This window comes from Bos grunniens, chromosome 12 (assembly GCF_055505025.1).
Source record: "Bos grunniens cultivar Pamir isolate PY7600 chromosome 12, Bosgru_T2T1.0, whole genome shotgun sequence".
In the NCBI taxonomy this organism is placed as follows: domain Eukaryota; kingdom Metazoa; phylum Chordata; class Mammalia; order Artiodactyla; family Bovidae; genus Bos; species Bos grunniens.
The window spans coordinates 73,283,893-73,310,091 of NC_141176.1; the positions used below are offsets into that span (position 1 = coordinate 73,283,893).

General features: G+C 40.8%; 1 protein-coding gene across 3 annotated transcripts in view; it reads left to right on the forward strand.

Annotated features, from left to right (window-relative positions):
- Positions 1-26,199, forward strand: part of LOC147361895 (ATP-binding cassette sub-family C member 4-like) — a 228,591-nt gene that overhangs the window by 94,917 nt on the left and 107,475 nt on the right. The window contains exons 22-26 of one of the 3 annotated variants that reach the window (XM_086330212.1): positions 883-1,002; positions 2,154-2,264; positions 8,871-8,971; positions 9,759-9,950; positions 25,780-25,935. The exons of 1 other annotated variant lie outside the window; for it this stretch is intronic. In XM_086330212.1, coding sequence (XP_086186338.1) covers positions 883-1,002; positions 2,154-2,264; positions 8,871-8,971; positions 9,759-9,950; positions 25,780-25,935 — 680 coding nt within the window. The remainder of the gene's footprint in view (positions 1-882; positions 1,003-2,153; positions 2,265-8,870; positions 8,972-9,758; positions 9,951-25,779; positions 25,936-26,199) is intronic. One more of the 3 variants, XM_086330213.1, reaches the window with a different exon arrangement.

The window sequence follows — 26,199 nt, forward strand, 5'->3', positions numbered from 1 at the left end:
ATTACTTTGTCAACAAAGGCCCATCTAGTCAAGGCTATGGTTTTTCCAGTAGTCATGTACATATGTGAGAGTTGGAATATAAAAAAACTGAGCGCCGAAGAATTGATGCTTTTGAACTGTGGTGTTGGATAAGACTCTTGAGAGTCCCTTGGACTGCAAGGAGAGCCAACCAGTCCATCCTAAAGAAGATCAGTCCTGGGTGTTTATTGGAAGGACTGATGTTGAAGCTGAAACTCCAGTACTTTGGCCACCTGATGCGAAGAGCTGACTCATTTGAAAAGACCCTGATGAAAGGTTGAGGACAGGAGGAGAAGGGGACGACAGAGGATGAGATGGTTGGATGGCATCACTGACTCAATGGACATGGGTTTGGGTGGACTCCGGAGTTGGTGATGGACAGGGAGGCCTGGCATGCTGTGGTTCACGGGGTCGCAAAGAGTCAAACACGACTGAGTGAATGAACTGAACTGTAATGAAATATAATTTAAAAAATAACCGAATGACTATATTATATACTTGAAACTAACACATTATTACAAATCAACTATACTTGAATATATTTTTAAAAAACTTTGAACAATTTCCATCTGGTGAAATGCCAGAAAAAATTTGGAGGGAGGCATGTTTGAGAGGATCTTGATGAAAGAACAAGAATTTATTTATCTAAATCTAGCTGTGATTTGAATTTGATCAAAAATAGTTTCAAAGAGAATCTTTCATTCCCAGGTCATTAAAGTGAAGCTTTGTGTAAACAGGAGTTTGAGGGTCACATGGAGGATTCCCTTTGGCAGGACGTGTGACCACAGAGCCCAGGAGGCAGTGGTTTCCTCGCATCCAGCCTCCCTGACTTTCTCTCTTGTGTGTCTGTCTCTGCTTCCCCAGCTCGGAGCCTGGTGTTTTCCCACTTAGCATCTTCTCTCCAGGGACTCTGGACCATCCGGGCGTACAAAGCTGAATACAGGTTTCAGGAGCTTTTTGATGCACAGCAGGATTTGCACTCAGGTCTGTAAGTTTCTGGAGGTGATTTCTAAGGATGGGATGTGCTGCCTTCTGAGGCTGACCTCCCTCTCACGTGGTCTGACTTGCCAGTATCTCTCTCTGTGCCACCCTACGTCCCCCTCTGCACACCTGCCTCCCACAGCCCTTGCTCTCAGCATCCCCTCTGTGCTCCCCTCTTCCCTGTTATCCCCTGCTTTTCTCTCCTGGCTGGCTGGCCTTGCCCTTGCATCACTGTGCCCTGTGAACTTCTCTCTTTAGGGCAGGAATCAGCAAACTTTTCTTTTTTGTAAAGATCCAGATAGAAAATATTGGGTGCTGTACTGTGTCTGTCACAACTACTCACCTTTGCTGTTGTAGCACAAAGACAGGCAAAGGTAATAAATGAGTGAATGGCTGTACCTGTGTTCCAATAGAACTTTATTTATAGAACCAGGTGGTGGCTGTTCTTGCCCTCCAGGCTGTGATTTGCTGACTGTTTTCAGAGCATAGAGGGTGGCAGATGTGACTGAGGAAAATAATTTCCTGATTTGCCACCCACTTGGTTGTGTTTTTATCAGTGAAGATTTTCCCTATGTAGAAAATTCAGAATTTCCTCTAAGTCTATAAAATCCAAGCCAAACTTTCCAGTAATTATTGTATTTTGAAGATAAAATGGCATTTTGAAAGTCACACACAAATCCTGCTAGCTGATGGTTATGTAGACATTGGCCTCTAAGAATAAACAAGCGGGGCCATGTAGTGAGGGCAGAAGGTGCTGGAATCAGAGTGTGAGCTGAGCTCTCTGCTGTCAGAGAGCTGGGATCAGTCGACCCTGAGAGAGGATGATCTTCATGCTCAGGCCCAGAGCTGCAGGAAATGCACTGATGAGATGATTTTCCATCTTCTTTATTGTGATCGTGTTTCTGTTGATAACCTGTGGGTTGACATTTTCAGTGCATGCTTCCTGGACTGATTCCTGTGTGTCCCATATATTGTCTTGTGTTAGAACCTAGTTTTCTGGTATCTTCAGGATTCTTGGGTGTCTTATATATCTTTGCTGTCCTACTTGTGTAAAATCTTCTGTAGCTCAACTGAGAAAATACTCTCTCTCATGAGAAGCAGCTAACATGGTTTTTCTGTTTATGTATTATGCCTATTATGATTCACAAATCCAGAGGCTTGGTTCCTGCTTTTGACGACGTCCCGATGGCTTGCTGTGTATCTGGATGTCATCTATGCCATCTTTTTCACTGCTGTTACCTTTGGGGCCCTGATTCTGGTAGAATGTAAGTACACATGTGAATATTTGTGGTATGTTTGCAGTTTATAGTTTTGTTTGTAGTTATTAAACTTTTGTCAACTTGTCTAATGTATACTCTTTGGTTCTGTATTAAAGTGTCTGCAGCATGTGACTCCACAGTGTGGTCCATATGAAGTCATTTGCATCTTGATGAGAACTTTTTTTTCCATTTACTTATTTATTTACAGTAGGTCCTTGTTGGGACTATTTTTTTTAAAAATTTGATTTGCGTATGGTTGTTATATAATGTTTTAGCTTCAGGTGTATAGCCAAGTGAATCTGTTATACATATATTCACTTATTTAAAGATTCTTTTTCCATATGCCATGAAATTGGGGTGCATGTGTATATTTTTAGTAATTTGCATTTTAATTAATACTTCAAATGAATTGTCCTTTAGAAAAGAATTTCTGTTTTTGGCTTTCGGAATCCTCAGGAGCAAAGACCAGGTATGACGTGCCTGCTCCAGCAGACCTGTGGTGCCTTGGGCCCCTGCTTTGGCTCGCTCAGGCCATTCTTTCATTTTTATTTTAAGTTTTATTGGGGTATAGTTCATGTACACTGTTGTCTTAGTTTCTGATGTATTGTAAAGTCAATGTGCTATACATATATTCATTCTTTTTTAGATTCTTTTCCCAGGTAGGTCATTACAGCATTCTCTATACTTTACAGTAGTTTCTTATTAGTAATCTATTTTAATATTTTATATATAGTAGTGTGTGTGTGTCAATCCTAGTCTTCCAGTTTATCCCTCCCCTCCCTTATCCCCTGGTAACCATAAGTTTATTTTCTACATATGTTACTCTATTTCTGTTTTGCACATAAATTCATTTGTAGCCTGTTGTTAGAGTCTACATATAAGCAATATCATATTCTATTTTTCTCTGTCTGACTTACTTCAGACAGTATGAAATATTCATTACGCAAATCTCTAGGTCCAGCCATGTTGCTGCAAATGGCATTATTTCATCCATTTTTATGGCTTGTTAATATTCCATTGTATGTATGGCACCATATCTTCCTTGTCCACTGCTCTGTTGACAGGCATTTAGCTTGCTTCCATGTCCTGGCTATTGTAAATGGTGCTGCAGTGAATGTAAGCATGGATGTATCTTCAGGAATTATGGTTTTCTCTGGATATATGCTCAGGAGTGGGATTGCTAGATCATATGGTAGCTCTATTTTTAGTTTTTAAAGGAACCTCCATATTGTTCTCTATAGTGGCTGTACCAGTTTACATTCCCACCAACAGTGTAGGAGGGTTCCCTTTTCTCCCCATATTCTCCAGTATTTACTGTTTGTAGACTTTTTGAACCAGAGATCAAATTGCCAATATCTGCTGAATCATTGAAAAAGCAAGAGAGTTCCAGAAAAACATCTACTTCTGCTTTATTTATAATGCCAAAGCCTTTGCCTGTGTGGATCACAACAAACTGTGGAAAATTCTGAAAGAGATGGGAATACCAGACCACCTGACCTGCCTCCTGAGAAATCTGTATGCAGGTCAAGAAGCAACAGTTAGAACTGGACATGGAACAACAGACTGGTTCCAAATAGGAAAAGGAGTACGTCAAGGCTGTATATTGTCACCCTGCTTATTTAATGTACATGCAGAGTACATCATGAGAAATGCTAGGCTGGATGGAAGCACAAGCTGGAATCAAGATTTCTGGGACAAATATCAATGACCTCAGATGTGCAGATGATACCACCCTTATGGCAGAAAGTGAAGAAGAACTAAAGAGCCTCTTGAGGAAAGTGAAAGAGGAGAGTGAAGAAGTTGGCTTAAAACTCAACGTTCAGAAAACAAAGCTCATGGCATCCAGCCCTTTCACTTCATGGCAAATGGATGGGGAAAGAATGGAAACAGTGAGATAATTTTTTTTGGAGGCTCCAGATAGTGACTGCAGCCATGAAATTCAAAGATGCTTGCTCCTTCTAAGATAAGTTATGACCAACCTAGATAGCATATTCAAAAGCAGAGACATTACTTTGCCAACAAAGGTCCATCTAGTCAAAGCTATGATTTTTCCAGTAGTCATGTATGCATGTAAGATTTGGACTATGAAGAAAGCTGAGTGCCAAAGAATTGATGCTTTTGAACTGTGGTGTTGGAGAAGACTCTTGAGAGTCCCTTAGACTGCAAGGCAATCCAACCAGTCCATCCTAAAGAAAATCAATTCTGAATATTCATTGGAAGGACTGATGCTGAAGCTGAAGCTCCAGTACTTGACACTTGATGTGAAGAACTGACTCATTGGAAAAGCCTCCGATGCTGTGAAAGGTTGAAGGCAGGAGGAGAAGGGGACGACAGAGGATTACATGGTTGGATGGTATCACTGACTCAATGGACATGAGTTTAAGTAAGCTTCAGGAGTTGGTGATGGACAGGAAAGCCTGGTGTGCTGCAGTTTATGGGGTTGCAAAGAGTCGGACACAACTGAGTGATTGAACTCAACTGAGACATTTTGATGATGGTCACTCTGACTGGTGTGAGGTGAAACCTCACTGTAGTTTTTTGCTTTTTTTTTTCTTTTTTTCATTTTTTTCCACTATAGTTTTGATATGCATTTATCTAATAATTAAATATGTTGACCATCTTTTTCTGTGCTTTTTGGCCATCTGCATGTCTTCATTGGAGAATGTCTATTTTAATCTGCCTGTTTTTTTTTTTCCTTGTTGTTGTTGTGCATTTATTTATTTATTTTTGATATTGGACTGCATAAACTGTTTGCATATTTTGGAGAGTAATCCCTTGTCAGTTACTTCATTTACAAATATTTTCCCCATTCTGCAGGTTGTCTTTGGTATTTTTTATGGATTTATTTGCTGTGCAAATGCTTTTAAGCTTAATTGGGTCCTGTTTGTTTATGTTTTATTTTATTTTCATTTCTCTAAGAGGTGGGTAAAAAAAAAAGCTTGCTGCAACTTATGTCAGAGAGTTCTCCCTATGTTTTAATCTAAGAGATTTTAGTGTCTTGTCTTACATTTAAGGCTGTAATCCATTTTGAGTTTATTTTTGTGTATGATGTTAGGGAGTGTTCTAAGTTTATTCTTTTACATGTAGCTGTCCAGTTTTCCCAGCACCAGTTATTGAGCAGACTGTCTTTTCTCCATTGTATATCCTTGCTTCATTTCTCATAGGTGACACAGGTGTGTGGGTTTATCTCTGGGCTTTCAGTCCTGTTCCATTGATCTGTATTTCTGGTTTTGGAGCCAGTAGCATACTGTTTCAATTACTGTAGCTTTGTAGCATGATCTGAAGACAGGGTATGTGATTCTTCCTAGTTTCATTTTTCTTCTTTGTTTTTCTCAAGATTACATTAGCTATTCATGGTATTTTGTGTTTCCATACAAAGTGTAAGCTTTTTTGTTCTAATTCTGTGAAAAATGCCATTGGTAATTTGATAGGGATTTCATTGAATCTCTAGATTGCTTTGAGTAGTTTGCTTGTTTGTTAGTTTTCAGTAAGTTTTCCTTGAGATCTTTTATCGTTTTATCTTTCTTTGAATGGGTTGAGGTCTACATAACTGTAGCAGGATGACCTTCTGAACATTCCAGGTAGTGTCCTGTAGTTGGATGGAGAAAACCAAGTTTACTATTAAGCTTTTTGTGCAACTTAGGTTTTAGATTTTAGCTTTAGGGCTATGTTGGTCTCTTGATTGTGTGTGTCTGGTGTACTGGGCTGAGAAAGATTCTCTGTAGCAAAACACTATCCTCACTGCTGTGTGGGTCCCAGATAAGCAGTTTTTGGAGTGTATGGCATGAATTCACCATCCCTCACTATTCCATAGCAATAACCCTAAATCACAGTCCTTAATAATGCAAAAATGAGAGTAATATTTTAGATTTAAAAGCACTGGCTCTTAGAACCTATTGCTTTGTTTTTGTGATTTCAACTGCAGCTACATTGGATGTAGAAAGTGAAATTGCATAATGATAATTGAAGCATATGGATAAAAATCTGAACAATGACATCCTCACCTATATTATACAGTTAAGTGTATCTCAGTCCAGGTGGGATTAATATAATAAAGGACAAAAATGGTAAGGACCTCAGAGTAGCAGAAGAGATTAGGAAGTGGTGGCAAGACTACAGAGAAGAACTGTACAAAAAAGATCTTAATGACCTGGATAACCATGATATTGTGATCACTCACCTAGAGCCAGACATCCTGGAATGCGAAGTCAAGTGGACCTTAAGAAGCATCACTATGAACAAAGCTAGTGAAGGTAATGGGATTCCAGTTGAGCTATTTCAAATCCTAAAAGATGATGCTGTGAAAGTGTTGCACTCAATATGCCAGCAAATTTGGAAAACTCAGCAGTGGCCATAGGACTGGAAAAGGTCAGTTTTTATTTCAATCCCAATGAAAGGCAATGCCAAAGAATGTTCAAATTATCATACAATTGCACTCATTTTACCTACTAGTAAAGTTATACTCAAAATCCTTCAAACAAAACTTCAGCATTACATGGACTGGGAACTTCCAGCTGTACAAATTGGGTTTAGAAAAAGCAGAGGAACCAGAGATCAAATTGCCAAGCTTCACTGGATCATAGAGAAAGCAAGAGAATTCCAGAAAAACATCCGCTTCATTGACTATGTGAAAGGCTTTGTGTAGATCACAAAAAACTGTGGAAGATTTTGAGAGAGATAAGAATACCAGTCTACCTTACCTGTCTCCTGAGAAACCTGTATGCAGGTCAAGAAGAAACAGTTAGAACTGGATGTGGGACAATGGACTGGTTCAAAATTGGGAAAGGAATATAACAGGGCTGTATGTTGTCACTATATTTATTTAACTTATATGCAGAATACATCACACAAAATGCCAGGCTGGATGAAGCACAAGCTGGAATCAAGATTGCCAGGAGAAATATCAGTAACCTCAGATATGGAGATAATACCACTCTAATGTCAGAAAGTCAAGAACTAAAATGTCTCTTGATGAAAGTGAAAGAGGAGAGTGAAAAAGCTGGCTTAAAACTCAGCATTCAAAAAACTAAGATCATGGCATCCAGTTCCATCACATTGTGGCAAATACATGGGGAAAAACTGAAAGCAGTGACAGATTTTATTTTCTTGGGTTCCAAAAATCACTGTGAACTGTGACTGTACCCATGGATGAAATGACATTTGCTTCTTGGAAGGAAAGCTATGGCAAATCTAGACAAAATATTAAAAAGTTAGAGACATCACTTTGCCAACAAAGGTCTCAATAGTGAAAGCTCTGTTTTTTCCAGTAGTCATATAACAGTTGTCAACGGATGTAAGAGTTGGGCCATTAAGAAGGTTGAGGGTCAAAGAATTGATGCTTTCAAGCTGTGGTGTTGGGGAAGATTCTTGAGAGTCCTTTGGATTGTAAGGAGATCAAACCAGTCAATCCTAACAGAAATTAAACCCGAACATTCACTGGTAGGACTGATGCTGAAGGTGAAGCTCCAGTACTTTGGCCACCTGATGCGAAGAGCTAACTCATTAGAAAAGACCCTGATAGTGGGGAAGATTGAAGGCAGGAAGAGAAGGGGGCAACAGAGGATGAGATGGTTGGATAGCATCACCAACTCAATGGACATAAATTTAAGTAAGCTCCAGGAGTTGGTGAAGGACAGGGAAGCCTAGCATGCTGCAGTCCATGGGGTCACAGAGTAAGACATGACTTAGTGACTGAACACCAACAACTTTGTTAGTTCTTTCTGAATTCATAATTTTTTTGAAAATTTACTTGTTTATTTGACTGTACTGGGTCTTAGTTGGGGCACGCGGGAGTTTTAGTCTTAGTTGTAGCAGGCAGGACTTTAGTTGCAGCATATGAACTCTTACTTGTGGCATGTGGAGTCTAGTTCCCTGACCAGGAATCAGACCTGGGCCCCCTGCATTGGGAGCTCAGAGTCTTAGCTACTGGACCACTAGGGAAGTCCCTCATTTTTTTTTTTTTTTTCTGTGTTATTGTCTCATACAACAGAAGTAATATTATGAGTAAGACTATCATCACATATAAATGATTTAAATACTTTAAAGGAATCTTCTCACTACTATATATAAAATAGATAACTAAAAAGTACCTACTGTATAGCACAGGGAACTCTATTTAATACCCTGTAATGACATATATAGGAGAAGGCAATGGCAACCCACTCCAGTTGCCTGGAAAATCCCATGGATGGAGGAGCCTGGTAGGCTCTAAGGGTCGGACACGACTGAGTGACTTCACTTTCACTTTTCACTTTCATGCATTGGAGAAGGAAATGGCAACCCACTCCAGTGTTCTCCCCTGGAGAATCCCAGGGATCGGGGAGCCTGGTGGGCTGCCATCTATGGGGTCACACACAGTCGAACACGACTGAAGCGACTTAGCACCAGCAGCAGCAATGACATATATGGGAAAATAATTTTAAAAGAGCAGATTATATGTTTATGTCTGGCTAATTCACTTTATTATACACCTGAAACTAACAAAACTTTGTAAATCAACTATACTCCAATAAAAATCATAAAAATAAAGGAGTCTTCTTTGTAGAGTGACAGAAGGACCTGTGTGAGGAGTTGAGAAGTAGACTGACTTTATTCCTCTTCTTCCTCATTTAGCTTTGGATCTCGGGGAGGTTGGCCTGGTCCTGTCTCTCACTCTCACGCTCACGGGGATGTTCCAGTGGTGCGTCAGGCAAAGTGCTGAAGTTGAGAACATGGTGATGTTTATCTTTCTGTTCTTAGCCTTTTCAGGTCTTCTTGCTGTTACGTGGCATAAAAACAATTCTTATGTAAAATAATAAAACCGTTACTTTTACATCATTTTACAAAGTTTTTAACATTCTCCTCCATCAGCTTAAGGGCTTCCCTAGTGGCTCAAATGCTCCTGCAATGCAGGAGCCACAGGAGACTCTGGTTTGATTGCTGGGTTGGGAAGATCCGCTGGAGAAGGGAATGGCTACCCACTCTAGTATTCTTGCCTGGAGAATCCCCATGGACAGAGAAGCCTGGCAGGCTACAGTTCATGATGTTACAAAAAGTTGAACATGGCTGGGTGACTCTACTTTCTATCTGCTTAAAGTTAATGTAAAATAATAAAACATATATATATATATATATTTCTCAGTCATATGTATGCCATGTCAAAGGTTTTACATTCCTCACAAACTGTCTTCAAATACAATAAAAGTTTCTGTAGGAGGGAGGTTCTGAAATTCTGGAGACAATATAAGCTAATTTCTCAGCAGCTTGTTTATATTTCTTTTTGAATGGGTAATTCCTTATTTTTGGTAAAAGAAAAAAAGCCAGTGTTTTGAGGTTTATTTAATATAGCATCCACAAAGGACAGAAGTAGGAGTCTGATTGCACATGCTAAGACCTGAGATATTCTGAATCATAGAAAAGCAAATATGAAGATATAAAAGCAGAATATTTCATTTATAATCTGTGAACATCCATAAACAAGACCCTCTGACACTAATTCATGTGATGTCATATGTGTTTCAGATGATTTCAGTAGAAAGGGGGATTGAATATGCAGACCTTGAGAAAGAAGCACCCTGGGAACTTGAGTATCGTCCACCACCATCCTGGCCTCATGGAGGATGCATTGACTTTGATTATATTAACTTCAGATACAGCTCGTATGGGCCTCTGGTATTGAGGAACCTGGGACTACTCATTCACTCAGGACAAAAGGTTAGTTTAAGCCATTTGCCTCTTTAAATCCAGCTAAAGATTTAGCACCACATCTGCTCTTGGCTTCCTTGTCAGTGTGTCAGGGGGACTCTGTTCCTAATGGATGCGGATGAGATCAGTGACATTATAGGTGAATCTTCTTGGAAACTGACCATGAAATGGAGATGCCAGCAATTTTTTCTGTGTGTTGTGAAGTCGCTCATGGTAGTTGACGGGCCCTGGCTCCATCTTAACCTGACCCAGGACACTATATATCACACCTGATTATTCATACACAGTCTTGGATGTCAGCGTTATCTTCCTGGCCCTAACTCTCCAATATCTCATTCCTTTCTATCTTTTCTTGTTTGTATTTCTGAAATCTCCTCCTCCTCCTATGGTACCCTCTGATTGCAGCCTCCTTCTCTGTCCCTTAGACCTTCCTATAGCCTTGTCCTCCACTCACCCACACTGAGTTGCCATCTCCCTGTCCTCCCCCCACATAATGATTCTTTCTTTAGAACAGATCTGATCCTTACTGGGCTAGGTAAGCTGCTGCTGGAACCAGAGCATAGTCTCAAGTCCACTCCCACAGGGGCCATGGGGCAACCTTGTGTCCAGCAGAGAAAAGCCTGAATAATGACCCAGTCAGGAGTGAGGAACCAGGGCCTCAGATGGAGGCAAGGTCTAGAGACTGGCTCAAAGTCAAAAGCAAATGGAAGGGAAAAGAGAAGATCTGTGTGGGAGACAGCAGAGAGGCTTGTGACCTGGGCCTGCCAGCATCCATGTTTGCTGGTGATGTTCCTTCCACACTCAGCTTGAGGCCCTCAGCTGGGACCAGGAAAGAGTTTTGAAGAGACTAAACCAGAACAGACAAGGTGGTAAGAAGCTCTTCCCCATCTTCTTCTGCAACCAGTGTGTCTTCTGACTTATACACATGCCCCCCTGCACTCGGATTGTGTGTAGGTTCTCTCAAAGCCACGTCCTCCCTGTACCCAGTGCACACGCTGGTCAACTACCTCAGAAACCCTTCCCCTGCATCATCTGGATGGTGGAGATCTTGTTTTCTGAGCCAATTCTAATAAATCTCCGAGACACTCAATTTTTCCTTCAGTTCAGTTCAGTTTAGTCGCTCAGTCTTGTCTGACTCTTTGTGACCCCATGAATCACAGCACAGCAGGCCTCCTGGTCCATCACCAAATCATGGAGTTCACCCAAACTCATGTCCATCGAATTGGTAATGCCATCCAGCCATCTCATCCTCTGTTGCCCCCTTCTCCTCCTGCCCTCAATCCCTCCCAGCATCAAAGTCTTTTCCAATGAGACAACTCTTCGCATGAGGTGGCCAAAGTACTGGAGTATCAGCTTTAGCATCATTCCTTCCAAAGAAATCCCAGGGCTGATCTCCTTCAGAACGGACTGATTGGATCTCCTTGCAGTCCAAGGGACTCTCAAGAGTCTTCTCCGACACCACAGTTCAAAAGCATCAATTCTTCCGTGCTCAGCTTTCTTTACAGTCCAACTCTCACATCCATACATGACCACTGGCAAAACCATAGCCTTGACTAGATGGACCTTTGTTGACAAAGTAATGTCTCTGCTTTTGAATATGCTATCTAGGTTGGTCATAACTTATCTTAGAAGGAGCAAGCATCTTTTAATTTCATGGCTGCAGTCACCATCTGCAGTGATTTTGAAGCCCCCCAAAAATAAAGTCTGACACTGTTTCCACTGTTTCCCCATCTATTTCCCATGAAGAGATGGGACCAGATGCCATGATCCTAGTTTTCTGAATGTTGAGCTTTAAGCCAACTTTTTCACTCTCCACTTTCACTTTCATCAAGAGGCTCTTTAGTTCCTCTTCACTTTCTACCATAAGGGTGGTGTCATCTGCATATCTGAGGTTATTGATACTTCTCCTAGCAATCTTGATTCCAGCTTGGGCTTCCTCCAGCCCAGCGTTTCTCATGATGTACTCTGCATATAAGTTAAATAAGCAGGGTGACAATATACAGCCTTGACATACTCCTTTTTCTATTTGGAGCCAGTCTGTTGATCCATGTCCAATTCTAACTGTTGCTTCTTGACCTGCATATAGGTTTCTCAAGAGGCAGGTCAGGTGGTCTGGTATTCCCATCTCTTTCAGAATTTCCCACAGTTTATTGTGATCCACACAGTCAAAGGCTTTGGCATAGTCAATAAAGCAGAAATATATGTTTTTCTGGAACTCTCTTCCTTTTTCAATGATCCAGTGGATGTTGGCAATTTGATCTCTGGTTCCTCTGCCTTTTCTAAAACCAGCTTGTACATCTGGATGTTCACGGGTCACGTTTTGCTGAAGCCTGGTTTGGAGAATTTTAAGCATTACTTTACTAGTGTGTGTGATGAGTGCAATTGTGCAGTAGTTTGAGCATTCTCTGGCATTGCCTTTCTTTGGGATTGGAATGAAAACTGACTTTTTCCAGTCCTGTGGCCCCTGCTGAGTTTTCCAAATTTGCTGGCATACTGACTTTCACAGCATCATCTTCCAGGATTTGAAATAGCTCAACTGGAATTCCATCACCTCCACTAGCTTTGTTCGTAGTGATGCTTTCTAAGGCCCATTGATTTCACATTCCAGGATATCTGGCTCTAGGTCAGTGATCACACCAACGTAACTATCTGGGTTTGAAGCTCTTTTTTGTAAAATTCTCCTGTGTATTCTTGCCACCTCTTCTTAATGTCTTCTTCTGTTAGGTCCATACCATTTCTGTCCTTTATCAAGCCCATCTTTCATGAAATGTTCCCTTGGTATCTCTAATTTTCTTGAAGAGATCTCTAGTCTTTCCCATTCTGTTGTTTTCCTCTATTTCTTTGCATTGATCACTGAGGAAGGCTTTCTTATCTCTCCTTGATATTCTTTGGAACTCTGAATTTAGATTCTTTTATCTTTCCTTTTTTCCTTTGCTTTTCACTTCTCTTCTTTTCACTGCTATTTTTAAGACCTCCTCAGACAGTCATTTTATTCTTTTGTATTTATTTTCCATGGGGAAGGTCTTGATCCCTGTCTCCTGTACAATGTCACGAACCTCATTCCATAGTTCATCAGGCACTCTATCAGATCTAGTCCCTTAAATCTATTTCTCACTTCCACTGTATAATCATAAGAGATTTGATTTAGGTCATACCTGAATGGTCTAGTGGTTTTCCCTACTTTCTTCAATTTAAGTCTGAATTTGGCAATAAGGAGTTCATGATCTGAGCCACAGTCAGCTCCTGGTCTTGTTTTTGCTGGCTGTATAGAGCTTCTCCATCTTTGGCTGCAAAGAGTATAATCAATCTGATTTTGGTGTTGACCATCTGGTGATGTCCATGTGTAGAGTCTTCTCTTGTGTTGTTAGAAGAGGGTGTTTGCTATGATCAGTGCGTTCTCTTGGCAAAACACTATTAGCCTTTTTCCTGCTTCATTCCATATTTCAATAACATTTGCCTGTTATTCCAGGTGTTTCTTGACTTCCTACTTTTGCATTCCAGTCCCCTATAATGAAAAGGACATCTTTTTTGGGTGTTAGTTCTAAAAGGTCTTGTAGGTCTTCATAGAACCGTTCAACTTCAGCTTCTTCAGTATTACTGTTTGGGGCATAGCCTTGGATTACTGTTATATTGAATGGTTTGCCTTGGAAATGAACAGAGATCATTCTGTCATTTTTGAGTTTGCTTCCAAGTACTGCATTTCGGACTTTTTTTTGACCATTATGGCTACTCCATTTCTTCTAAGGGATTTCTGCCCACAGTAGTAGATATAATGGTCATTTGAGTTAAATTCACCCATTGCAGTCCATTTTAGTTTGCTGATTCCTAGAATCTCCACGTTCACTCTTGCCATCTCCTGTTTGACCACTTCCAATTTGCCTTGATTCATGGACCTGACATTCCAGGTTCCTATGCAATATTGTTCTTTACAGCATTGGACCTTGCTTCTATCACCAGTCACATCCACAACTGGGTATTGTCTTTGCTTTGGCTCCATCCCTTCATTCTTTCTGGAGTTACTTCTCCACTGATCTCCAGTAGCATGTTAGGCACAACTGATCTGGGCAGTTCCTCTTTCAGTATCCTATCATTTTGCCTTTTCATACTGTTCATGGGGTTCTCAAGGCAGGAATACTGAGGTGGTTTGCCGTTCCCTTCTCCAGTGGACCACATTCTGTCAGACCTCTCTACCATGTCCCACCTGTCCTGGGTGGCCCCACATGGCATGGCTCAATTTCACTGAGTTAGACAAGGCTGTGGTCCACGTGATCAGATTGGCTAGTTTTCTGTGATTATGTTTTCAGTGTGTCTGCCTTCTGATGCCCTCTCGCAATACCTACTGTCTTACTTGGGTTTTTCTTACCTTGGACGTGGGGTATCTCTTCATGGCTGCTCCAGCAAAATGCAGCTGCTGCTCCTTACCTTGGATGAGGGGTATCTCCTCACAGCCGGCACTCCTGATCTTAAACGTGGAGTAGCTCCTCTCAGCCCTTTTGTGCCCACGTAGCTGCCACTCCTTGGACGTTGGGTTGCTCCTCTTGGCCACTGCCCCTTACCTCATAGTGGGGTAGCTCCTCTCTTAGTGTCTTATATATTATTTTAAGATAGGATTTATGTTACACCTATGTTCATAGCAGCCAAAAGTTGGAAGGAACTAAATCCTTACAATTCAGCCTTAAAAAGGAAGAAAATTCTGACCTATGGATAAACCTTGATGATATCCTGCTGAATTAAAGAAGCCAGACACAAAAGGAATGAATACTCTGATTTCATTTATGTGAGGTTCCTAGAGTAGTCAAAGTCAAGAAGACTGGAAGTAGGATGGTGGTCTCCAGGGACTGGGGGAGGGGAAGTTGTTTCTTTAATGGGTATAGAATTTCAGTTTTAGAGGCAGGAAAAAAAAAAAAATCAAGCTTGGTTGCACAGCAGTGTGAATGTACTGAACACCAAACTGTCCACTTAAAGATAGTTAGGTAAAATTTTTGTTTGTAAATTTTTCATAATTAAGAGAAAACATAGCACCTTTGACATGCTTTGTAACTTGGGATCTGTATCTCATAGTACTTTGAGACTTTTTAAAATCAGGGAGCATATTGTTTTCAGAATGTGGCATTCTGCAGGACACAGAGAAGGTGCTGAGGGACTGCTGGTTGTGAGGGTGAGTGAGTTACACAGGTGTGAGCAAGCAGGAACCAGCACACACACACACACACACACATACGACAACTCCATAAATAACTGAAAGAACTGATCTTTAAAACTCTTACCACCCCAGATCCATCTAATGGCTGTAGCTGTAATTTAATGAATGAAACCCTTGTAACATGAAAGAATATTCAACTTAATGCCGAATGCTACCTAGGGAGCAGTTTCAGTTAGTCACAGGGCAAAAGCTCCCTCCTAATTATTTCCAGTTTCACTGTAGGTCAGGAAAAAGGTGAACTGCTGTGTCAGGAAAACATTAAACACAGCTCTTGATACAATCTTGTCCCTCAGAGTACTGTAGGTGATGTTTACTTACTCTCAGACAATGTGTCTGTTAGATTTTCTGTTGTAAATGTAATTCTGTTAACCTGCACTTGTCTTAAATTTTCCCCAAAGTTATAAAATGTGAATTATCTAAGAAACCCTGTAGTACAACTTAGAAACATAACAGATTCTTATTTCTCCTTCTTAAAACCTACAAATTATAGGATTACTGAGATTCTAAAATGATTGAGGGAAAAGTGAATTTGGAGAGTGAATTAATAACTGCAGTAAGTTGACTTTTGATCTGTGCCTTGGTCCACTCTCAGTATGACTGTTAGCTTCATTTCTGTGTTTGGAAATGATACCCGGGCAGTGTGTTCACGAATTGATTTCACCCCACCTGTGTAAATCCCAGGTTCCCTCTCCTGCTCATCTGTCCCAGCCCCAGTCACTCCAGGACACCCCTTTGGTGTTGGATTTGATTGAGAGAGGGGACATGAGAGTGAACCAGCCCAGCAGAAGTGGGGCTTTATTTTCTTTCCCTCATTTCCTCTTCTGTCCCGATTTCTAGAAGTTAGAGTCAATAGAAAAATATAGTAGGTACTATGCAGGATTTTAATCACAAAAGAAATAGCAAGTGAAAATAAAGAACCATGTAAAATATCATGTATGAAACGAGTTGCCAGTCCGGGTTCAATGCATGATACTGGATGCTTGGGGCTAGTGCACTGGGACGACCCAGAGGGATGGTATGGGGAGGGAGGAGGGTGGAGGGTTCAGGATGGGGAACACATGTATACCTGTGGTGGATTCATTTTTATATTTGGCAAAACTAATACAATTTTGTAAAGTTTAAAAAAAAAGAATAAATGAATAAATAAACTATTAAAAAAAAAGAAAATAAAAGAAAATAAAGAACCAGGACTCCCCTGGTGGTGCAGTGGGTAAGAATTCAGCTGGGGTGCAGGAAACACTGGTTCAATCCCTGGTCTGGGAAGATTCCACATGCCGTGGAGCAGCTAAGCCCTGCACCACAACTACTGAGCCCATGTTCCATAACTACTGAAGTCTTTGCACAGCAACAATAGAAACCCCCTCAGTGAGAAGCCCGTGCACTGCAGGAGTAGCCCCCACTCATCACTACTAGAGACAGCTCGTGGAAAGCAATCAAGACCCAGCGCAGCCAAACATAAAAAAAATCAACATGAGGTAAATAGTATCCTAGACTTCCTGGAGAGTCTGAAAATGGGCTGCATTTTTCATTTAGATGATTTTGTGGTTGATTTGATCATTTTAGACAGTCCTGAGCAATAAAGTATTTTCTAGCTCTTGAATTAGATCGATTACTCTTTGTTTTTGCTTACGGCTATTATTTGGATGATACATTTTTACAGATGCTTAGTAGTCTGTGCTATAATGTGCAAAAATATTAGTTTCTTACTTTTTTCCCCCCTTTTTACATATTTTCTTAAAAACCACTCCCCTCACTCCCAGATTGTCCCCCTTCTCCCGCCGGCTTCCTAATTCCCTGTGACTCAGGCTGTGGTGCCAGAGCCAGCAGCACCTGCATCTCCTGGAGCTCCTTAGAAAAGCAGAGTCTCAGTCTCACCCAGACCTCTTGACTCAGCTTTGCATCTGAACATGACCTCCTTTCTCTCCCATGGGCAGTTTTTGATGACTGATAACCAGTGATTCCCAAGAAATGTCCTTTGACAATTTAAAACTGAACTCAAGAATCCCCAAATCTCTCTTGTGACTGAGCAGGAGGTTCTAGAATGCTCTGTGCCACTATATTTTACTTTTTTTCTCTATAAATCATGCCTTTACATGATAATCTAATTCTGCATGATTCCGCTGTATTTCTTTGTGTCTTTCCAGTGGAGTCTGTTTTCATTATAGGCAGTTTTCATCCTGCTCCTGCCTTCCCCACACCAGCCTCCTGCAGGGACAAGAGGGATTCCCACAGGCTCAGCCCTGCCTGGACCCGGAGTCAAAGACAGACCAGTGTATGTGACCCATACACAGACCAAGCAGTGTGTGTGCGGCTCTTTCACCACCTCATGGGATCAGAAGGGAGTCCTGATGCCCCAAGCAGGGCATCAGGTCTGTTTGGCCTGTTCCCCAGGCACCATGTGTCCCACTTAGCTGTAGGTTTCTCTCTCAATCTGGCTGTGGGTGCTAGTTCTTTCTACTGACTGCCGGCCCACCTGACCTCAGGTACCCTCTTTTCTCCCACTCACATGGATGCCAGTGTCCACATCATGCTTTAACATGTAAGATCTCTATGGTAGGCCTGTTCCTTTAACTGCAACTACACCTCTCCTCACTTCCTCTGTTCTAGCTACATAGAGGGATACAATAAGGTGTCAGGCCATCCAGGTGATAAGGAGGCCCATCAGCAGATGGAAAAGAAGCCAACAGACATGGATTTGAGTCCCATCCTTCTACTTACTGGCTTTGATATTTCAGACAGACTAAGTCATCTAAGCCTCAATCTTTTCTTGTGCAAAATGGAAGTGATAGGATGTAACCTGTAGGGTTGATGTACAACTTAAACAACATAAGACATGTAAAGCACCCAGAGTAAATGCTTGGACAAAATGGTCATCATTTCCATAGGGTGTAAAATGACCAAAACCACTTACATTGTGGAAGGTTTCTATCCCATAAGAATGAGGTGTTGGCCATTTGAAGTTGTATTTACAGCTATAGGATCCATCTGCTGTGTCTGTCTCTCTCTGATTTACCTTATACCTAAATAATATGGTAATAGAGTTTCCATAAATTTCTCTGGCCTGAGTTAAAAATCTCAGCTTTCAGTGGAAGTTTGTCTCAGGACACCACAGGTAATACAAATAAGAAAAAGTCAAATCCAATACAGTCAAATCCAATCGAATTGATGTCAACAAATACAGTTTAGTTGAAGAAACAAGAAAATGTCTATATTAGCTTTGTAAGCTAGAATGAGGTCACAGTTTTTATAGACATTTATATAAAATTATATAACATCTGTTAGAGTTGGAACAAGCCCACATGAGGGGACAGGGAGAGCATTTTCAAGGAATTAGACATGTGAGACAGACTTAATGGCATGTGGTTAGGGTTTCAGCAGGTGGAAATGGGTGTGAAAGGCATTCCAGGAGGTGAGACCAGAATAAGCAAAAACACGATGCCCTGATCCAGTGAATGAAGACCTAGACACCTGCAAAACATCCGGGAAAATTAACTACCAAGGTTGTAACACGCATTTTTACATTCAACCCTCACCACTACCTACTGATGCCAAGGATTCTAATTCGTGTACATGAAGGATGGAGAGGTTACAGAGGACAGTTTTGTAGAAGAGATGTCCTGGGGTGGAGTGTTGGGTGCTGAGCTGGCAATCAGGAGCTTAATCTGAGAAGTGAGAGCACATGGACCTGAGTGGGCAGGTGCAGGCAGCAGGGAGCCAGGAGCTGTTATGCCTCCAGCAAGACATCCTGGGAAAGTGATTCCACTTTTTGAAATCAAGTTGATGTTGATTAAAACAAAGCTATAACCTGGATTTGTGAACGTGCAGGGAAATGGGTGGTAGTAAAAAATGGTAACATACTTCTGAATGGTAGGTTAGCAGCTTAACCACTTCATCTGAAAATGTTCATACTTTGTTGTTGTTGTTCAGGCACCTAGTCGTGTCTGACTCTTCACGACCCCATGGACTGACACACACCAGGCTTCTCTGTCCCTCACCATATCCTGGAGTTTGCCCAAGTTCTTGTTCGTTGTATCAGTGATGCCATCCAATGATCTTATCCTCTGTCATCCCCTTCTCCTCCTGCTTTCAATCTTTCCCAGCATCAGGGTCTTTTCCGATGAGTTGGCTCTTTATATCAGGTGGCCAAAGTATTTGAGTTTCAGCTTCAGTCCTTCCAATGAATATTCAGGACTGATTTCCTTGAGGATTGACTTGTTTGATCTCCTTGCTGTCCAAGGGGTTCACACTTGACTCTCAGCAATTTCATATCTGAGAGATTATGTGAAGGAAATGATTATGGTTGTTTGCAAATATTTAGCTTCAAGGATATTTAACACAGAGTTATTTATTATAGCTAACTATTTGACACTGCCTAAATATCTAGCATTAGAGGATTTCTTAAATAAATGATCACATGTACTATAATATTATGCAAGCATTAAAATAAATATTTTATGAAATATTTAATGAAAACACATATAACGGTATGTTCACATTAATCCCATTTTGTTTAAATATGTGAACTGTGTCCTTAAGAACACATGAAAAAATACAACAACAACAGAAAGAACACACACAGAAGCCTAGAAAGTAAAAAAATCATTTAAGACTGTTTTATTTTTTTGTTTTTTTCCAGAGTGCTGGGGTATAGCTAGCATTTATTTACTTTTCAAATTCATTTGCCCTGATTCTGATTAAGGAAAGAGTTTATTTTAATTTGTTTTTTAAACACTGTGAGCCTAGGAAAGATATAATGAGAGTAAAGTGGGGAAGATGGATGAAGGTGTTGTTTTGTGTGGAGCATTGGGTGTTGATTATGTTGAGTTTGATGTGTGAAGAGAGATCCAGGAGAAAGTGCTAATAAATGTCATCATCAGAGAGCAACCTGGTTAGACAAATGGAAAGGGGCCACTGCAAAGCAAATAACAGAAGATTTTCTCCAAGTGTCTTTATAATTGTATCTATTTATTTTTGGCTGGGCTGGGTCTCTGTTGCTGCTCGGGCTTTTCTCTAGTTGCCACATGTGAGCTTCTCACTGTGGTGTCTTCTCTTGTTAAGAGCATGGGCTATAGGGTGCAAGGGCTTCATTAGTTGTGGCATGTGGGCTCAACAGTTGTGGTTCCCATGTTCTAGAGCACAGGCTCAATAGTTGTGGTGCGCGGGCTCAGTTGCTTCACAGGAGGTGGGATTCTCTTGGACTAGGGATTGAACCCACATCTCCTGCATTGGCAGGCACATTCTTTACTACTGAGCCACCAGGGAAGTCCCCCACATGTCTTTAGATTGAAGAATGTAAGGTTACTGATACTGGTGACACTCTCCATGGGCAATTGGTAAACCCTTTGGTTACTCAGAAAAGACATTCAGACTATAGCTTTGATGACTGAACTCTGGAATAATCAGAGTCAGGTTTTCTTTGAGTTGCTTTTTTTCTCTTTGGGAGGCCTAGGGCCATGCAGCATGTGCGATCTTAGTTTCCTGACCAGGGATCGAATCCATGCCTCCTGCAGAGGAAGCACAGAATTTTAACCACTGTAATGAATCCCAGGGAAGTCCCCTGGTTTTTTAGTTCTCTTCACTGGAGTTTGGAACTCACAGTCCTGTGGTGATGAGCAGTCCTCAGTGCCCCTACATATCTCAGTCCATTTGCCCAAAGTTTACAGATGTTCATGTTTACACAGATGGATCAGTTTCAGTGGAGCTGATAACATGGGAACATAAACACATTCTCGCAGATCAGTTCTCACCTGTGTCCTGATGTGTGTTGATTTACATGTGAGAACACTCAGAGATACAGGCATACCTGTTAAACTGTGCTTCACAGATAATACTTTAAAAAATTGGACATTTATGGCAATGCTGTGTCAGTTCAGTTCAGTTCAGTCACTCAATCGTGTCTGACTCTTTGTGACCCCGTTAACCACAGCATGCCAGGCCTCCCTGTCCATCACCAATTCTCGGAATCCACCCAAACCCATGTCCATTGACTCGGTGATGTCATCCAACCATCTCATCCTCTGTCATCCCCTTTTCCTCCTGCCCTCAATCTTTCCCAGCATCAGGGTCTTTTCAAATGAGTCAGCTCTTCGCATCAGGTGGCCAAAGTATTGGAGTTTCAGCTTCAAAATCAGTCCTTCCAATGAACACCCAGGTCTGATCTCCCTTAGGATGGACTGGTTGGATCGCCTTGCAGTCCAAGGGACTCTTAAGAGTCTGCTCCAACACCACAGTTCAAAAGCATCAATTCTTCGGCGCTCAGCCTTCTTCACAATCCAACTCTCACATGCATACGTGACCACTGGAAAAACCATAGCCTTGACTAGATGGACCTTTGTTGGCAAAGTAATGTCTCTGCTTTTGAATATGCTATCTAGGTTGGTCATAACTTTCCTTCCAAGGAGTAAGCGTCTTTTAATTTCATGGCTGCAGTCACCATCTGCAGTGATTTTGGAGCCCAGAAAAATAAAGTCAGCCACTGTTTGCACTGTATCCCATCTATTTGCCATGAAGTGATGCGACCAGATGCCATGATCTTAGTTTTCTGAATGTTGAGTTTTAAGCCAACTTTTTCACTCTCCTCTTTCACTTTCATCAAGAGGCTCTTTAGTTCTTCTTCACTTTCTGCCGTAAGGTTGGTGTCATCTGCATATCTGAGGTTATTGATATTTCTCCAGGCAATCTTGATTCCAGCTTGTGCTTCCTCCAGCCCAGCGTTTCTCATGATGTACTCTGCATATAAGTTAAATAAGCAGGGTGACAATATACAGCCTTGACGTACTCCTTTTCCTATTTGGAACCAGTCTGTTGTTCCATGTCCAGTTCTAACTGTTGCTTCCTGACCTGCATATAGGTTTCTCAAGAGGCAGGTCAGGTGGTCTTGTATTCCCATCTCTTTCAGAGATCTCTTTCACAGATGACAATGACAGTGTCAGGCAAGTACAATGGCACCATTTTTCCTATAGCATTTGCTCACTTTATGTCTCTGTCACATTTTGATAATTTTTGCAATATTTAAAACCATTTTGTTATTATTATATTTATTATCAAGATCTGTGATCAGTGGTTGTTGATGTTACTACCCTATAAATGCTCAGCTGGTTAGCATTCTTTTAGCAATAAAATATTGGAAATTAAGGTATATACTATTACCTTATATAATGCTATTGTACATCATTAGACTACAGCATAGTATAAACAAACTTTATTTGCACAGAGAAACAAAAAATTCATATAACTTGCTTTATTTTGATATTCATATTGTTGAGGTGGTCTGGAGCCAAATACAAAATGTCTTTGAGGCCTGCCTGTAGACAGAACAGATGAGCCACATATATACACACTATGACCTGCCTGCATGCAGAGAATGGCACAGCTATATTATATGAATTAGGGATTAATGTAAGGTACAAAATGTCCTGAGAAGCCTGTATGCATATCAAGAAGCAACAGTTAGAACCAGACATGGAACAATGGACTGGTTCAAAATTGGGAGAGGAGTACTTCAAGGCTGTATATTGTTACCCTGCTTATTCAACTTACATGCAGAGTACAGCATGTGAAATGCTGGGCTGGATGAAGCTCACTCTGGAATCAAGGCTGCCAGGAGAAATATCAGTAACCTCAGATATGCAGACGATATCACCCAAATGGCAGAATGCAAAGAGGAACTAAAGAGCCTCTTGATGAAGGTGAAAGAGGAGAGTGAAAAAAGCTGGCTTAAAACTCAACATGCAGAAAACTAAGATCATTGCATCTGTTGCCATCACTTGATGGCAAATAGATGGGGAAACAATGGAAACAGTGATAGACTTTATTTTTTATGCTCCAAATCACTGTGGATGATGATGGCAGCCATGAAATTAGAAGACTCTTGCTCCTTGGTAGAAAAGCTATGACAAACCTAGACAACATATTAAAAAGCCGAGACATTACTTTGCTGACAAAGGTGCATCTAGTCAAAGCTATGGTTTTTCCAGTAGTCATGTATAGATATGAGAGTTGGGCACAAGAAGGCTGGGCACTGAAGAACTGATGCTTTTGAACTGGGGTGCTGGAGAAGACTCTTGAGAATCCCTTGGACAGCAAGGAGATCAAACCAGTCAATCCTAAAGAAAATCAACCCTGAATATTCATTGAAAGAAATGATGCTGAAGCTGAAGCTTCAGTACTTTGAAGAGCCATTTCATTGGAAAAGAACCTGATGCTGGGAAAGATTGAAGGCAGGAGGAGAATGAGATGACAGAGGATGAGATGGTTGGGTGGCATCACCAATTCAATGGACATGAATTTGAGCAAGCTCCAGGAGATGGTGAAGGACAGGAAAACCTGGCATGCTGCAGTCCATGGGGTCGCAAATAGTTGGACATAACTGAGTGACTGAACAACAAAATGTCTTATAGTCATTGTATTATCTTTATAAGATAGTAAAATTAGCTAAACCCACTTTTCTTATGTTTAATCCCTATAAAGATAAATTCATTTTTGAAATGTCATGATTGATTTGACAGACTAAGATTTGAAACTTTAGAAGTATTCAAATCAGAAAACATGAAACGTTCTAAGCATTCTGATTATATTGCTCAGAAAGATTTAGTTGTTCTTTTTTTAAAGTCATGAGTTTTAAAACTTTACTGATTTATAAATGATCCAAGCATATCTTACACTGTCATCAATTCCAGATTTTAAATAGAGATGAAATCATCTCTTGGAAAGCTTCCTTCAGAGAATTTGCAGTTGGGCTTCCCTGGTGGCTCAGATGGTAAAGAATCTGCCTGCAATGTAGGAGACCTGGGATCCATCCCTGGGTCAGGAAGATCCCCTTGAGTAGGAAATGGCAACCCACTCAAGTACTCTTGCCTGGAGAAGTTCATGGACAGAGGAGCCTGGCAGTCTACAGTCCATCGGGTTGCAAAGAGTTGGACACAAGTGAATGACTAATACTTTCTTTCACTTAAAAGTTTGTTGATAAAATAGGCCAGTTTCTGCATATATATATTTGAATGTGGTTTTATTCACCACCAGCATTTTGCTTGGGAGAAGGAAATGGCAACCCACCCCAGTATTCTTGCCTGGAGAATCCCATGGACAGAGGAGCCTGGCAGGCTACAGTCCATGGGATTGCAAGTGTCCGACACTACTCAACAACTAAACCACCAAACACCAGCATTTTACCTACCTTGTATTGATTCTTGTCTTACTGTTAATGCATTTAATTTCTCTCTGCTTTGGTTTTAATAAATAGACTGACACTTGACATGTGTCTTTCCAAGGTTCAGTTGTAAGTATTAATGTATTAATAAAATGCCTTTTGAACTGCTCCGATGAAGGGTCTCATGTAAATAGCAAACTTTATTTGTATCATTGTTAATCTCATTATGGACATTTTGTCTCCTGACCTCTGTCTTTCAAGACTGAGACCTGCATTTTATATTTGAAGATGTTTCCTTTCAAGATAGAATATAATTAAGATATTTAATATCAGGAAGTGATTTCATTTTTCTACCGAAGAATAATTCCTTTTAAATAAATAAAATATCCCTGAGAAAGTGAGCACTTGTTTGTGTATAACACTTCTGACTTGAATGTCAACATTTCTGTAAAATTACCCATGTAATTCTCAAGGTCAAAATACCCAGAGAGTAGGAATAAAACTAACTGAAAAGCTGACTTCTTATGGACCACCTAGGAGACTGCTAGTTTTTCACTGCAGGCAGATTATTTTTTTTTTAGGTCTTCTTCCTTTATTTATGAATTCTAGTTACACACACACACACACACACACAAACTGCATACACATACATGTCTCTCCCTTTAACATACCACATAATGATCAATTCAGTTCAGTTCAGTCACTCAGTCATGTCTAACTCTTTGCAACCCCATGGACTGCATCACGCCAGGCCTCCCTGTCCATCACCAACTCCAGGAGTTCACCCAAACTCATGTCCATTGAGTTGGTGATGCCATCTAACCATCTCATCCTCTGTCGTCCCCTTCTGCTCCTTATAATTATAGAAAACAGTTTTCAGCACATTAAATATTTATTCAGGGAAATCTAAATAAAATTGCCTGACATTTTTAGAAGGTATGAAATTCACTATATATTGTATATTCCTGGGATGATGGTGATCTCAATCAGGGACATTTGTGACTTTCCATCATTTTTGGTTGCCACTATTTGGGGGTTGCGTCTGGTATTAGTGGGTTCATGTCTACTGTTAATCATTCTACAATATTCAGGACAGGTCCCCCACCCTCAACGATGAATTATCTGGTCCAAAATGTCAGCAGGGCCATGCTTGAGAAACTTATGAAGTTACTCAGTCATGTCTGACTCTTTGTGACCCCATGAACTGTAGCCCTCCAGACTCCTCTGTCCATGGGATTCAGCAGGCAAGAATACTGGAGTGGTTTGCCATTTCCTTCTCCAGCGGATCTTCCTGACCCGGGGATCGAACCCAGGTCTTCTGCACTGCAGCCAGATGCTTTACCATCTGAGCCACCAGGGCAGCCCTGAGAAACTTACAGGCTACTCTTTATATATAATTGAACTTTTAAGATTCATCTTCAACAATCAGGGTTCTCCTGGGTTTTGTGTGTCCTGTTGATTCTTCATCCCCCTGGGTCTCTTTACAGCTTGGCATCGTGGGAAGAACAGGAGCTGGAAAAAGTTCCCTCACTGCTGCCCTTTTTAGATTGTCAGAACCTGAAGGCAGCATTTATATTGATGGGATCTTGACAAACAGTATTGGACTTCATGATTTAAGGAAGAAAATTTCAGTTGCACTTCAGGTATGCACAGCAGAACACTGTCACATGTTCCTTTTATAAGGTATCTAATTTTAAGTGTTTTTAATTTTTTTTTTCAAATTAAGTGAATGAGTTGATCCTTTTTTTCCCAATAGAGCATATTTTTAGCAGCAGGTATTTTCAGCAGATACTTTCATCAGATACCAGGTTTTGTTTTTTTGTTCATTTGTTAGTTTCATGTACATGTGATTTAATAACTGAGATAGATTTCTTGACTCAGACTTTCTCAGTTTACACAAGTTTATT